General features: G+C 33.3%; 1 protein-coding gene across 6 annotated transcripts in view; it reads right to left on the bottom strand.

Moving 5' to 3' along the window:
• Positions 1-16,728, bottom strand: part of OPA1 (OPA1 mitochondrial dynamin like GTPase) — a 94,442-nt gene that overhangs the window by 60,541 nt on the left and 17,173 nt on the right. For 4 of the 6 annotated variants that reach the window (XM_036242382.1, XM_036242383.1, XM_036242385.1 and 1 more), the window contains 4 exons: positions 10,217-10,327; positions 5,453-5,506; positions 2,652-2,756; positions 1,009-1,095 (listed from right to left, as the gene is read on the bottom strand). In XM_036242382.1, the coding sequence (XP_036098275.1) occupies positions 1,009-1,095; positions 2,652-2,756; positions 5,453-5,506; positions 10,217-10,327 (357 nt within the window). The remainder of the gene's footprint in view (positions 1-1,008; positions 1,096-2,651; positions 2,757-5,452; positions 5,507-10,216; positions 10,328-16,728) is intronic. The other 2 variants (XM_036242384.1, XM_036242386.1) reach the window with 1 other exon arrangement.

Below are 16,728 nucleotides of genomic sequence, written 5' to 3'. Positions count from 1 at the left end.
TACATAATGTTAAATATCTAATAGCCTTCCTTTATTAAAAATAAATATCAGTCAACCAATGAATCAAAATACTCAAACAACATTCAATATTTTTTAAAAAATCATCTAGAACACATGAATGATATTACATAGGTCAAAAAAATATTTACTTGGTTCAATCTATGTGTATGTGTGTACGTATACATATATATGCATGTGTATGTGTGTGTGTGTACACATATACACATAACTTTTTTTTTCATCCAGAAACAATTTCCTCACTATTTATTAACACAAATGTGACAAACAATAGAAAAATAAGTAACTCCTTATCACACAATTTTTTTTCTTCAAATGGAAGAATGCCTGCCCTTGAGGAACTCATGAGCACTTGAGAAAGTCAGACAGTAAAGCAATAATTTGAACACAATATAAAGTTATAACAGAAGTATTGCAAAGGACTCGGGGAATGCAGTGGGAAACAGCCAGGTTTGTTTTTATTTTTGTTTAAAGCTTCATTGTTGAAAGTATTACAGATATCCCTCCTTTTATCCCCCCTTGACAACCCCCCTCCCCCGTCACCACACTGTTGTCTATGTCCATATAAGTTCTTTGGTTTATCTATTTCCGCCTTCCCACCCCCTTCCCTCTGAAATTTGTCAGCCTGTTCCCCAATTCCATATCTCTGGATCTATTCTGTTCATCAATTCATTTTGTTCACTATATTCCACATATAAGTGAGATCATGTGATACTTGTCTTTCTCTGACTGACTTATTTCTCTCAGCATAATACTCTCCAGGTCCCTCCATGATGTCTCAAAGGGTAAGAGATCTTTCTTTCTTACAGCTGCACAGTATTCTATTGTGTAAATGTATCACAGCTTTTTTTATTCTCTCATCTACTGATGGACACCTGAGCTGTTTCCAAACCTTAGCGATTATAAATAGTGTTATGTGGTATATATACATGCACATAACTTTGTTAAAACCTAAGGGGCAAGTTCGCTATGCATCAACTTTTCACTTACCCTTGGCAGATGATCTTGGGTATTATAACTGGCATCATAATCAGAGAGAACATCAAGAACTTCAGAATACATGTCAATCAAAGATTTCTATAAATTTAAAATATTAATATTAATTGAACAGTAAAAATATTTTTAAAACACCACAGATGTGTCAAGAGAAAAAAAGCTGATACATTCAAAATGTTTTTCCATAATTACTGTATTATTTTTTCTTAAGTATGTAAATACATATTCATAGTAAAACAGTATAGAATAAAATTCCATTTCTTCTTATCCAATTTATTTTATTTAGATATACTGATTATTAAAGTACATTAATTCAAGATTTCCTAATCTTCTAATTAAATGATAAAAGAGGGAAGTTATTATTTAATATTGAAGAGTTAATATTAAATGCCCAACAAAGGAAAACCATTAACACTGTAAAGGCCAAATAAGGAGTCAGATGACCAACTAAAAGGTCATCATTTTCTACCAAATTTGTGTGTGTGTCAGATATGAAGACAGACAGATGGAGGTAAGGTGGGGGGAAGGAACACTGAAAAGAGGATTAAAGTGGAGAAAGAATTTCCAAAAGAGATTGTTAAATCAGTAAGCCTGATTAAGTGCACTCTGACAACTAGGCAGACTAATAATAAAATTTAATTTGTTGATAATGGTAATTACCAATATGCTGATAATAAGCATGTGCTTTTTCAAAAATTCTTTAAAATGCCTAAGGAACTTTCCAGAAGAAAATTTTAACTTTCTTAAAAAAAGTAGCCTAGTCATTCACTAGAAGCACAGGTAAGGCAATGATGATAAGTCATATATAAATGTCTGTCAAATCAGAATTCTGGTTTAATACTAGAATGTAGAAATGAAATAGGCCTAAATATAAACTAGGTATCTCTGGAAAGTAAACTGATTCTTGCGAAATGACTATTAAAAGTATGAAGATTTGCCCTAGCCGGTTTGGCTCAGCGATTAGAAAGTTGGCCCGGGGACCCAAGTCCTGGATTTGGTTCCCGCTAAGAACACGTACCTTGGTTGCAGTTTGTCCCCGGCCCCAGTTGGGGTCGTGTGGGTGGTGGCCAGTCGATGTGCCTCTCTCACATCGATATTTCTCTCTCTCTCTCTTACTCCCTCTCTGCCTCCTGCTCTATTTGAAGATAAATGCAAAAATGTCCCTGGGTGAGGATTAAAAAAAAAGTATGAAAATTTTATGAGCATAGTTTAAAATAAATGTCTGGAAACTACAACTTGTAAAATGTCCTGAAGAACAGCGATGAGAACTAAAAGGGGTATAGAACACTTTATGCTTCTTTACACACTAGTATTGATGAATGCTCAATGTGAAATGGCAAAGTTCTAAGAATGAATAAATTAAGATAAACTTAAAATACCTTAAGCTGCCCTGGCCAGTTTGGCTAAGCAGTTAGAGCATTGGCCTGCGGTCCAGAGAGACCCGGGTTCGGTTCCCGCTAAAAGCGTGTACCTCGGTTGCAGTTTGTCCCCGGCCCTGGTTGATCGTGCAGGTGGCAGACACTTGATGTGTCCCTTTCTCGTCGATGTTTCTCTCTCTCTCTCTTCCTCTCTCTCTCCCTCCCACTCTATCTGAACAAAAAATGAAAAATGTCCTCGGGTGAGGATAAAAAAAATACCTTAAGCTTTCTATGATGGATGCCTTTGTCATCTTTCTGCAACACTAATTTTCTCAATTCTTTGTTCTCCTTTTCCAAGCGTTCCAGGATTCTCTGGTACTTTAACTGAAACAAAATAATACCATAACTATATAAGAAAAAAATAGCTTAATAAATAACATTAATTAAATCTAAATTAAAAGTTTCCAAAATACTGAAGTCTTATCTCCTATTTAAAATAAATTATTTCACTTTAAAAGTTCCTATGAAATCAGTTCAGAGAATAAAATAAATTATGAATACTATTTCAGTGAATTTCATTCTAGTTTTCTATTATAATAAGGCATTTTATTTGGAAAGTTCTTTCTATTTACAATGAAGAAATTAAATTATTTAAAAATGTAAGCCTTTAAAGAAGCCAGTCCTTGCCTGGCCAGTGTGGCTCAGTGATTGAGCATCAACCCATGCACCAAGAGGTCACTGGTTCGATTCCTGCTCAGGGCACATGCCCAGGTTGTGGGCCAAATCCCCAGTGGGGGGCATGAAGGAGGCGATCAACTGATGTTCTCTCTCATCAATGTTTCTATCTCTCTCTCCCTCTCCTTTCCTCTCTCTCCAAAATCAATAAAGGGGGAAGGAGGAGGGAAAGTAGCCAGTCATTAAGTACATTTCATGAAGCAGTATTTCCTACTACTTCAAAATTTGAAGTCTTCACTAAAGGGACATTTGATAAAAATTCAAATTCTTCCCAGTCCCCATAATATTTTACGTTTTAATTGAAATGATATAAAATAATAATAGTTAACAGTACCTGAACATGCATTATGTGACAGGCCCTTTAGTGAATGTTTCACCTACATTAACTTTCTTAAGCCTTCACATGAGGCACCGGTTAAATGGATTAGGAGCCTGAGGTTAGGGACGCGTGGTAGCCTATGCAAGGTCAGAGTTTTGAATCTCAAATGCTTCCAAATTTTGGTAAGTTTCTGTGGCCAGAGATTACCCATTAATTTTTAAGATAGTGATATAAAAACAGATTTTAAGAAAACAATGAGTTTAGACAGGCTGTTTTGTCAAAGTTCATGCTTGGCTACACACTTCTCTTAAATAAATGTGATCCTTTTCTAACTGGTCCTTTCAGTTTGCACACTATAATTTCTTCTCCAAGCATTAACAAGGTTTGGAAAGCTACTGAGAATTATTCTATCCTACACCAGAAGAATGTTTATGTTCAACTTATAATTATCATGCCTTTTATAATGGAAAATATTTCTTGTAATGTGTTTTTAGGTTGTAATCAATCTTCTAAGAACATAGTAAATAACAGGAAATTATGGTTCTATCCTCAGAGAATGTCCAGCTTAAGCCAAAGAAAAACTTAGTTTTAACTATATAGTATGAAACAGGTAGAACTATAGGTTAGATTCTACTATAAACCTTTTTTTTTTTTTTACAGAATTTATTAATTCATATGTAGTAATAGTAGAATAATATGTATAACAATATTCTGCCAGTATTTAAGAATTAGATCTTAGCTGTCTAATATAGTAGCCACTAGCCATGTGTAGCTATTAAGCACATCAAGTGTGGCTAGTTTGAATTGTGATATACTGTTAAGTGTAAAATGCACACCAGATTTCTATGACTCAGTAAGTAAATAAATAAAACACCTAATATTTATTATTCTGATTTACATATTTAGATGATACGATTTGAGATCTACTGCATTAAATAAAATATATTAAAATCAATTCTACAGGATCCTATTTATACATGTGGCTTACATTCTATTTCTATTGGATATTAACAATATAGATAACCGCAGAGTTCATTACATCATAAATTCTCCACATAGTGTTTATGTCAATAATGGTCAATGCCTAACAATTATAATTGCACAAGTTCAAGGGTCTGTATCAATGAATGTTATACAGGTGGTGGGATTTCCTCTGGCTCATTTCTTTGTAAATATGGAATGAATTATGGTATCTCCAAAATTTCTGAGGAAAAAACCATTCTTTGGAACAAGTGCCAGTCTGTAGCTATTTTACAGAGATGTGCAACTGGGCTGGGCTGTCTTCCAAAGCTCTAGACCAACAATACCCAAATGTAAGGATGCATCAGAATCACTTGAGGGCTTTTAAAAATAAAGATCACTGGGTTCCAATCCCAGAGTTCCTGATTCAGTGCGTCTCAAATGGAGCCAATAATCTGCATTTCTAACAAGAACCCAAAACATACTGATGTTACTGCTCCAGAGACCATGGGTGATTCTAAAGTATAGTCAGGTACAAGAATCAATTCATAGACATTAAGGAAACATGTGAATCAAAATATACTATTATTTAATTTCAGCTAGATTACTCCATGCTGTATGTTTTTCCCTTCAAAGACAGACCCAAAACAAGTCTTTTTTACTTAGTAAAACTTCCTGAGGCTCACTAGAACAGTGGTAGACTCAACTGTTACTTCAATTAATTAGTAACTATTACTTAAATTAGCCTATAAATGTAAAAATGCAAGCATAGGTTTATATAAGGACAAGCCACTTTCCCTCATTTTTTCCATGGTTTTTCTATAAAGTTAGAAGCACAGGGTTCACTAAAATATAGGTTTTACACATTTTGAGTCAACGCACTTATAAGGTCCTTCTTTGTTTCTTATTTCTCAATTAACTTTTGCATTTTTTGCATCTAATGATAATAAGATTCTATTGTTAAACCATTCCAAATTTTGTTTTGTTAAGAAAAGTAAATTTCCATATCACCAAACTTATACTAGAGTATAAGAAAAAGTCTCCAGTTCTCACTCATCAGAATTACCTGAGTATGCAGAAGTTCTTCTTGAAGTTGGTCAATTTTCTCTTTGTCTGACACCTAAATATTTAAAAGAAATCAATTGTGAGTAGAATTAGGTTTATTTAGAATATACAGTAAGTTAAAATTTTTTAAAGTATTTTTAAGAGTAAAAGCTACTGATTTTATATGCATATTTAATAAAAGCAAAATTTAAATCAAGTGATATTTAAGAAAGTGAAAAACAATTGTACTCATCAATAAAAGGAGCTCATCAAAATTTTACATTAAGTAAAAACCCTAAAAAGCAATCATTTTCCTGTTGTCATTCTAGAAATTTATGAATGGCTTGTTAGAAAAATAAGACATATATGGTTACTATGTTCTTCACAGCTTGTTTTGTGCTCAAGCACAGGAAATTGATTCATGGAGAAATCAAGCATTGACAGCCCTACAGAAATGTGTTTGGGAAATCAGATACATGTTATCATTTACAGATATTGAAAAAGTTCATTGATCATAGTATGTATTTTAAGCAAATATTATCCATTTCCATTCTGTAAGAAGGGAAGCATTTAATAAATGCAAAGAATAGCTTGCATTTTTAGAGCTCTAAGTGGAGCCAGATGATTGTTTTTAAATTTAGTTCTAGTGCAAGATCTGCTAGCACATAATATAGCAAATGCATTATTAGCAATCAAGTCAAGTAAAGCAACTAAAATAAATTTGGACATAAAACAAAAGGAGGACAAACTCCGCAAGTATTGTGGAACCTACTTCAAATTGTTATTAGTACTAATAGTTCTAAGATAAAATATCCAAAATGACAAAAAAAACTTTATTGTATAACATGCTTTAAAGTAGTCACAATACAATTCTAAATATAAAATACAATGATTAATTTTAATCAAAATGATGGCATTTATGACAAATCCACATTAACTGTGCTTTGACTCCTTGATGAGGTACAGAAGTTGTCATCCTCCATCTTATAAAATAACTGTCTAATTTCTGATCACTAAAATTTGTGAACATGTATTTATTTCATAGGACACAAAAATCAAGTTAAAATTCATGCAAATCCTTGTTATTCATTGGCTATTTAAGCAATCAAGACATCATGGAAGCAAATATATATAAAATTTTTTTTGATTTGCTTATTTAAGAAAGCATTAATAATTCTCATCCATGCAATAAAGTTATTTTGAGATTTTAATTCCTATTTCCAAATACTTTCTCAAAAATTTCCCCAAACACTTCTTTTAAATAAAAATGACAACGCTTCTTAGAAATAATAGGTACATGTTATTTTTTTCTTAAAAGCCTATGCCTAAAAAATCTCCAAATATGTTTCAGTAATTAGAAAAAAAGATAATATGAAACAAACTTCATTGCTGTTTTCTCATTCCTGTATAGCAAGCAGAGGCTTGTGGACAGAAACATTTTTCACTTGATTGTGTTTGTGTAGTATGGACAAGAATTATTAATAGTCTCCCAAAGTATGAGGAAACAAGAAAGCTAGAGAGGATCCCACAACCCAAAGAACAAAATATTGAAAGCCAATGAAGATATATATAATTCCACATTTTGATCATATGGCATGTAACAATGTGGTCATAAAAATTTTCTTATGCAGATTAAATTCCCAATTCATTTTAAAAGGTACTTCGATTTACTTTGTCTCATTAAATATTCATCCAACTGTAGCTAAATTAGTATGAACTGTATAAACAGTATTAGTATAAACTGTTTTAGTTTGAACGTGAATATTTAATGATTTCATGCAATATACCCTAAATTACAATAGAAAATTCAACATTACACAATGGGGCAATAATTAAGAAAACAATTCAATTACACAAAAAAGTTAGGCGGTTAACTATGAGCTAAGGGCTTAAAAGGTTAACTTGGTAATTTGATAAAATAAGAAGGGTATACAAAAAGTTAAAATGATATAAAGTTATTAGAAGATTACAAACACCATCTTGATGCTAACAGTATTTAGTAATCATGACTGTTATATTTTTAGGAGTACTTAGACTTATCTTTTGCCCTTCCGGCATGATTGTTAGGAATAACTCATGCCCAGTTTTACCTTCCATCTGCTTGGCTTAGTGGAACATCAGAATTAATGTTATATTACAAGACAAGTGACAGGGGAGTCAATAATTACACCAAATATTTTCTAGGAAACAAGGTGAAAACCTTCAGGTTTATACAATAAGTATTAAAGACTAATGAGAAGATACTTTCACATTTTTTTTAAAGAGACTAGAACATGCTATTTTTAAGCTGTCATTTAAGGTCTTAACTAGCAATTTGGGTGTATTTTATTTTGATGTACTTTACTGATAAAAGTCAACTCCTTATGACAAGAGTAAGTTCTTGTCCTGTTGTTTAATATATTCAGTTTGCATGATGAAATTAATTTAGAACTCACCCTGACAGAAATGGGTGTCAGTGGTCTTGAAACCAGGGCTTTTCTACAATTCCAGGGCTGTGGAACTGATTGAGAAAGAGCGGAATCCTCCGCAGAAACAAGCTAATGCTGAAAGACAAAAACCTTTACTAGCCACTCACAAAATCAAGCCTGATTGAAAAATTTTAAGTATTTCTTCCTACTAAGCCATTGTGGCCATTCTGAAATACCTAAATACATATATAGAAGACTCAAAAAGTTATTTGTATGTGTACATATTCATAGGAGGCAAAACTACCAAAGGCAGTTTTAATCTACTGTCACTGCATGAGCTCCTTTGCTTGGGAGATACAGGGAAAATTTATCAGCTGCTGCTCTAGTAAGATATAAAAATGAAGACCTACTTATATTGTCAAGAAAGTAAGGAGAAAGAATGATTAAAAAGCAACAAAAAGCTGTGGTTTTGTACCTCAAGTAAACATCACATGCCTGGAATGATATAAATCTTATGAATTAGACTTTTGATCACTGTGATAGTGAAGAGCAGAAAAGTGAACTGTGTACTAACTGCAGGGGGAAAGCAGGGAAGATACAGTAAGGAAACCATCTTTCAGGACAGTAGGGAGAATGACGTCACTGCTATAGAAGAGCGTAAATAGTTTTTAAGTCCCATTTACTTTCACACAGTAACTTTACAGTGGGCAGAACAGGCTCTGTTTGGTGTTCTACTGTGTGTCGTAATAAAACAGATGAAGGTACAGTCTTGTCAGTCACTACTTTACAAACAAGGAAAGCAAGATATAGAAAGAAGAGTTATTGGATAATCCATTAAATACTAGAAATAGGAATGTCTCTAGTCCTGAAAAAAGACTAGTAGGCCTCAAATAGGCATCAACCTTTGGCAATGTAGAAAATAACCAGTATTCACTACTAATAGCCCTTAAATCATCAGATCAAAAAGAAGCTTAAACTTTAAAATCTTAAAATGGCAGATCTATAGGACTCATTTAAAATATTTTACCATTATGAACTTAAGAACAATTCTTAATTAGAACTTTATTCATATTTCTAAATAACATACCAGAACATAATAACTCCTTCCCCTTCTTTCTTTAACAAAGCTAAGGAAAGGAAGGATCAGCCTTAGCATCCAATTTGTTAGAATATTTAAAAGGCACTCTCAATACAGAGAATGCTAAAGCACCATTCAAAATAAGTTTTTCCTTGGTAACACACATGCTTTAATTTAACCAAGTAGGAAAATAATTTACTTTCTATATCCATCTATGCTATTCATTCACTAAAAGCTAAACATATACAGTAGCTGGTTCCACAGCCATAGAATTGAGAAAAGCCAGGAAGTGACACTGAAAAAATAAATGAAACTGTGATAAGTACTCTCAAGTATTAACCACCAAAATGAGATAAGGTTAGCCAGCAGAAGTATTGCACTAAATCATGATATTGGTTGATTCCAATATCAGAACCTACAGAAAGCTAATTATACATATGACTGAATCTTTTCTAAGATTTGTACATAACTCTAAAACTTTTCTGATATGTGACAATTAGCTGATTTCATCAGAATATAACTTTAAAATCATTACATTTGTTTCATTTGACTTGAAATTTAGAACATTAACCTTGGGATCTAGACTGTGGGGTCATCTAACACCCAAAAACAAATTTTAAAGGACTTCTTGATTGTACCTATAACCAAATATTTATATAGGTTTATGCTGATTTTGATTAGAATCTGTTCTTTAGCAGACAGAATTAGTTAGATCAGATTTTTCATGTTCTTTCAGTGGTGCAAGGTAAACTTCAATTGCGTTAACTTTAATGATGAATGTGGACAAACTTTATGCAATGAGTTTACCAACCTGAATAAGAATAACGATGCCAAAAAGTTAAACCAAAATAGTTTTCTATAAAAATAAAACTGTTCTCTGATGATCCATTTTAGTTAAAATAAATACATTTCATTCTTTAAATAATTTAACATAGTCATCCATTGTAATACTTTTCATTTTAGAAATAAAAACTTGGAGAACAAGTAAATATAGACAAGTTGGCTATGAACTTAGGATGACTAAATAACTGGACCAAGTGAACCATAATTTATAACTCTTACCTAAATACAAATCCATGGACCCTCACAGTACTCTCTCATTTTTAGAAAATATATATTTAGGGTATATTTACCCATTCCAGGAAAGTTACATATTTGCATTATGTATCTTTCATATTTTTACTTTGTCAAAAATAATTTTTCATAATTGGAGTCCATGAATGGATTAAGGCGACATGATCTTGGTAGAAATGGCTGATTAATGTGAACACATCAGTAGCCCCCTTAAACCATCCATCACCTTGCGCTTCTGTTGGGCATAGCTCGTGCTATATTGGCCAGCAGCTCTGCGTGCTTCTTCTTCATGTTCTTGAATTTGCTGTTGTAAGAGAATGAGCTCACCAAGCAGACCCTGCCATGAGTTTATAATGAGGAGAAGAGGAAAATTGGGGAGGAGAACAATGTTAAACCAAAGGGCACAAGAAAGGAACAGATGTAAGTTAGGGAGGAATGGACAGCATATACAAAAAAAATGGAAACATTTATGTACTGTTAGAGCCACTATATATCTGGGCTGTGTACCACATTTCCATTTTTTCCCTCGGTAAAATAAGATGTCTCAGAAATATAAAACAGCATAGTTTAAAAAGTGAAAAGGAAAATGCAGTAAGTGACCATTTGCTGAATAAAATGAATCAGATATATAATACTCACCTACAGTAAAACCTAGACTAACCCGAATGCTCAAGAAAGATGGTGCTGTAATTCATTATCTAAATTTCCTAGTAATAGGAAACACAAGAAAACAAATACCTCAACACCTATTTTTGAATTGCCTATATGAACTAGTGTATGCTCTAGACTTGATACATATGGGGGAAAAATGAAACAGTTCTTGAACAGTGTTGACCTCATAGGCTTAAATCTTTTAATTGTCAACCATAATTCTCACAGGACTGAATGGAGGATACAAAAGGGTATATTTACTTATTAAATTATTATTTTAAGAGTGGAATTCCTGCTGCTGAGAACAGGGGGCTGCTGGGAACAGGACTTCTATGACAAATATGTCTGGAAGGCTGTGGTCCAAGGCCATTTTGCTGGCTTATAAGAGGGGTCTCTGGAATCGAATCAGAGGACGCACATAGCTCTTCTTAAAATTGAAGGTGTTTATGCTCAAGGTGAAAATGAATGCTCTCTAGGCAAGAGCTGTATTTATGTGTACAAAGCAAAGAACAACACAGTGACTTTTGGTGGCAATTGAACAAAACCAGAGTAATCGGGTGAAAGGTAACGGAAATAGAGCATGGCTCATGCTAAATTCAGAAGCAACCTCCTTTCTAAGGCCACCAGACAGAGAATCTGTGTGATGCTGCACCCCTTAAGGACTTAAACATTGAAAAGCAAATATATAAAATAGATCTATTGTCCTGTGTTTTTTAAAAATATACATTATTTTAAGTGAATATTTTTCTTGATATCTTATGTCTTCAACTAAACATTATAGTTCCTCAAAACTATTAATTTGAGTTTCTGAGCATTAAGTTAATCAAGATTTTACATTAATCCATATATTCTACATGCCTATACACACAAGCATACTTGACTAACATTTAGAGTTTTTCTTTTTGCAAATTAAAAAATAATGTTTTAGGCACTGTTTTAACTTTACACAACACCAAATTAAGTAGTTTGACTAAATTTTCACTTTTTATGAGCTGTTTTGACATTAAATAAAAATATCCTCAGAGAATATAGCATGTATCAGTTACTTAAGCAAAAGCACTATAAAAGAACACAATTAAGATATGGAGATAATATAATTATTATAAAAATTAAAAATGAGTCCTGGTCAGTGTGGCTCAGTTGGTTCGATATTTCTCTCTACCCCCCACTATTCCTCTCTGAAATAAAAATAAATAAAAATGAAACAAAACCCAGTTTGGACCTATGCACAAAATAATCACCATTTCTACATTTAAAATTCATTCCATTTAATAATCATGAAATGTTAACCCGGTGCAGTTTTTATCACCATATATTATTCACATGTGGCATGATATTAAAATACATGTAATTTTCTGTACATTTTAATTCTTGACCTATTAGATAAATGAGCTTAAGAAATGTGGAAGAAAAGACAATTAAGAATTGACAATGTCACAAACCTAATATTTTCTCAATTAGAAACCCCAAAAAGACTTAAGTTCCAATGAACAAGGTCAGTAATTTGCACGAGAATAGTGTTCTGGGAGAACAATGGGTTCAATATTTACTAAATTATAAAAATAAGAGTTAGAAAAACTAATACTCATTAAAATAATCTAAATTAGGAGTTTCAGATGGCTTCAGCGTGTTTTAAAATAACTGTCAAAAATATTTTGTATTTTTAAAAATACCTTTAGAAAGTCTCTTAAAATAAAATAGATTCAAATTTTAATTAGTAGCCTCATCCAGAGACTTTATAACTTGGTTTATTTCGTATAATCCAAAAACTTAAAAAGGTTTTCAGAAAATATAAATACAAACAAAAAACACATTTTAAATTAAGGGGAAGTATTATCATATAATTTGGGGATTTTTATTTTGTTTGATTCTTAGTTTTAATACTATTTAATGAGACTATTATTATTGTCAATAATAACAGCACTGGCTAACTTACTATAAATCAAAGGATGAAACTAGTTGATATTTCTGCAGGATAAGTAAGAGAATATCAAAGTGGTAACATAAATGAAATTTCAACATCTGTTTCCAAATTCAACTATATAAAATATATTTATAAAAACCTTATCTATAAAGATATATCTTTCAAATAAATACTTTTATGGTCATTGATAAGTCTACAAAAGAAAGACAATGCCAACTCACTACCCTCATCATTCCCATAATTTTTTATGTCATTTTCAATTTTTTGTATCATTGCTTTTCATCAAACAGAAAGATCCAACTTATTTTTATTCCAAATCCAACTTATTTTTATTCATTTAGTCTCTTATTGTAGTTATTTCTTATAATTATCCACGTATTTAGATTTCTCAAAACAATTCCCTTTTAAAGAAGGGAATTCCCATATTGGCTCATATAGTAGTGTACCTGTGCTTTAACTAACATACCAACCAGTATTCTAATTTATACAGTGCCAAAGCAGTGATAAAATATTCCACATTTCTTAACTGTGCTGGTCTATCAGCCACCCTATTCTTTTTTATTGAGAGCTTAAACACCCTTCCCTAATTCATTGCTTATATCTAAATATAAACCATGGTAAATACTCTACTATCTATTATATAACAAGAAAACACCCTCTTTCTAGTGACACTTTACTTTTCTTCCAAGTCTGTTACTGAAGGAAGCACTGTAATGTCAATATAGTTGAAACTAACTGTTACCTCCTGAAAAAAGTAGGAAAAAAACACACAAAAAACAAGAATTAGACATAGAAAAAGCTATTTACATCATGCTACATGACTAAAGGATATTACCCTTATCCAGTTTTAGGCACAAATCTCACCCCACATGCCCAGTGGTAGGCTATACAGCTACTAAGGTAAGGCCATGTGGAATACGAAGGGGAAGAAATATGTGTCTCTACTATACAAGATATACTCCGTTAATGGATAAAACACATTTTTTTCAATAAATATTTTCCCAAGCTCAAACATTTTTCTCTCAAAAAATAGCAAATATTTTTATATGATATATATTATGTATAAAATAATTATTATAACAATAAAGTTATTGTAAACAACTACAGATGATATACTCTCTAAACACCTAGCTACTGTCAGCTTGACATTGTAGCTCTCAGTCTCATACTTCATGTATCATGTTCTCAGTTTTTAAAAATATTATAATGTCAGATCAAGAAAATCAGTGATAACTCCAGAAACCAAAATATCAACCAAAAATACTGCAAAAACCTAAAAGTTGATGAGTTTGGTAGAAAGAAATGTCTAGTAATCTTGAAATTGTAAGTCAAGATTATAAGGTGAGTACCTTTAAAATACTGTATTTTTAACATATTTAAAAATTATAAAGCAGAGTAGGGCCCCTATTGTGTTTGTTTTTATACCTATTATCTAGCAGTATGCCCAACATGTTGGATGTGTTTAAGCCAGCAACTAGAGTAGGGCTTAAAACATGTCTGTGGCTTAAATGAATCAAATTTCAACCTACTTTTACTTAATACTGCATGCAAAGTTTCCAGCATAAAATCTAAACTGGTTTCTTATAAAATGTAGATAAGCTAAATATAAACCCTACTGATACTGTTTTAATAACCTGGTTATTTAACAGGAAAAGAACAAAGGGAGGACTAGATAGTACAGGCATGTCATTTATACAGCTTTGCTAGGAGGCTGCAGTTAACACTCTCCAGATCTGTTCCTCATAGATCAGTGGGGAAAGGGACTGGACAAAGGCAGTTTAGACACATGCCCAGTAAGATCTGAATAACATGGGAAGATGCTTGCCTGTCAGTCAGACCTAGGAGTAAGTCATTGACCAGAATAGACGTGGCCACCATAAGGGTACAAAATCTGAGATACATAAGCTCCTAAACAAAGGAATTTCTCTTTCTTGTTTTCTTGCCTCTACCTCTGCTTGCCTGTGCTCCTGGCTCTCTGGTTGCAGGGGGAGTGTTCCCCTACATTCGCCAACATGGCTTATGGCCATATGGCACCCATACAATGGACTGATGGACTATGACTAGCCTGATGCCTGATGCTAAATGGGACTCAACTCCACTATGGAATGAAAACTCTAGACACTGGCCCTGTTTCTATAGCTCTATTGAAATCCTAGCTGCATGTCTTCCAGGACTGGCTTAAGGAGAATGATACTTTGCAACTCGAGGGATATAACTCCATGCAAATAAAGCTTTTTACCACATCTCTTTCTCCCATGCGAGTCTTAGAAAATTTATATTCTCAAGATATCGCAAGAACTCCACTCCCACTAGTGATGGAGAAATTGGACCCACTCATTTCCCTGACAACACTACAACTCATTTTTCCATTTTTTACAATACCCAGAACAGATTCCACAGAGATTAAGGGGAAGAAAATTAATTAAATATGTTAATACGCTATAACACACACTAAAAGTGTAAGATAACAATGATCACAATCATCATTATCATCCTAATAGCCCATATTTATTTAATTTTATTATGTGTCAGATATCATGCTAAAGGGCTTTCCATAATCCTCACAACAACCTTATCAGATAGGGTTTCCTCTTTTACAGAAGAGTAAGCAGAAACTCAGAGGAGCGAGGGAACTTGTCCAAAGTCACACAGCTCAGAAAGCAGAAAAGGCAGGATCTGAATGCAGGCACTGTGACTGACCACAAAGTCTGCACTTGATACCATCCTGTTAGCACTTTGGTCTCACTATTTTCAAAGTACTTTTGACCCTTCAGGCTCAATCTACATTTTCCTTTAATCCTCATCTGCGGATATTTTTCCATTTATCGTCAGATAGAGTGGGAGGGAGGGAAGGAGGGAGGGAAGGAGGGAGGGAGGGAGGGAGGGAGAAAGAGGGAAAGAGAAACATCAACATGAGAAAGACACATCAACTGGTTGCTTCCCACACTGGTTGCTTCCCACAGGACCCAACTGGGGCCGGGGACTGAACTGCAACCAAGGTATGTGCCCTTGACCAGAATCAAACCTACAACTCATTGGTCTGCGGCCCCATGCTCTAACCGCTGAGCCAAACCAGCCAGGGCTCAATCTACACTTAAAAGAACAAGCAGGCTGGCTGAGTAGTCCACAGAGACCTTCTGGCCTGCAAACTTAAAATATTTATTATCTGGCCCTTTAAAGAAAAGCTTGCCAACCCCTGCTATACTAGTTTTATAAGTAACTTGGGGCCAGAAAAGAATTTCATGAAAATGAAAACATCTTTCTCCTTCTATTTAAAAAATATTTCTAGTCACTAAACTACGTCTCAGTTTGAATAATTCTGCTATTTGACTAGTGAAAAAGAACTATTTTCCTTTTTTTTTCTCCCAGTAATATAAAACTGTTCATGATATGTACAGAGAACTGAAAATGTTTATTATTGGTTATCAGAAGGAAATGCACCTTTCGACTTGGATTATTTAACTTGCTTCAATTCAGAAATACCATATCCAACTTTACTACTTGGACAATTTCTACAAATAATAACTTTAAGAGATAACAAGTCAGTATATTAGCAATAGTATTATGAATATTATAATTTCTACCAAATCCCCTTCTAAATTTCCTATGCAGTGTTATACTTAATGTTTATACTTGATAAACATTTATACACAGTATATACTTAATGCTTTTTTAAGTGACATAAAAATGCAGTATGCATACTAGTAAGGAATAAAATAAGGTTGCCTGTTTGGCACTCCTCTTCATGCAGATCTTCGCTGCTTTTCTTCCTCTGACCCCTCTGCCTCCCATCCTCGATACTCCAACACACAAGTGATTTGGCTTCCTAGCTAAGAATCTTACCAAGCATAAGTTGCTAGCTGTTAGATGCTTAGGCAACTCAAGTGTCCTGAATCTTAGTTACCTGATGGTGCTGGTTGTGAGAATTTCATTTTCTTACCACATCTGTTACATACAGAATCCAGAAATGTAAATAGTGCTTAAGCAACACTGCTTTGTTACAATTCAGTTACATGTGCTACCTTCACATTATTCTTTTCCTCGATAGCTGCCAAATACTGAAGGCTGAGAGAAATTCACAGGTAACCAGAGCAAAAAGACATATTACATAACATCTTCAGGCCCACTCTTGTTGGCATCAATAAAATTTCTTACTTTAAATT

This window comes from Molossus molossus, unplaced genomic scaffold, assembly GCF_014108415.1.
Source record: "Molossus molossus isolate mMolMol1 unplaced genomic scaffold, mMolMol1.p scaffold_m16_p_5, whole genome shotgun sequence".
NCBI lineage: Eukaryota > Metazoa > Chordata > Mammalia > Chiroptera > Molossidae > Molossus > Molossus molossus.
This window is presented reverse-complemented; position numbering and strand designations above follow the sequence as displayed.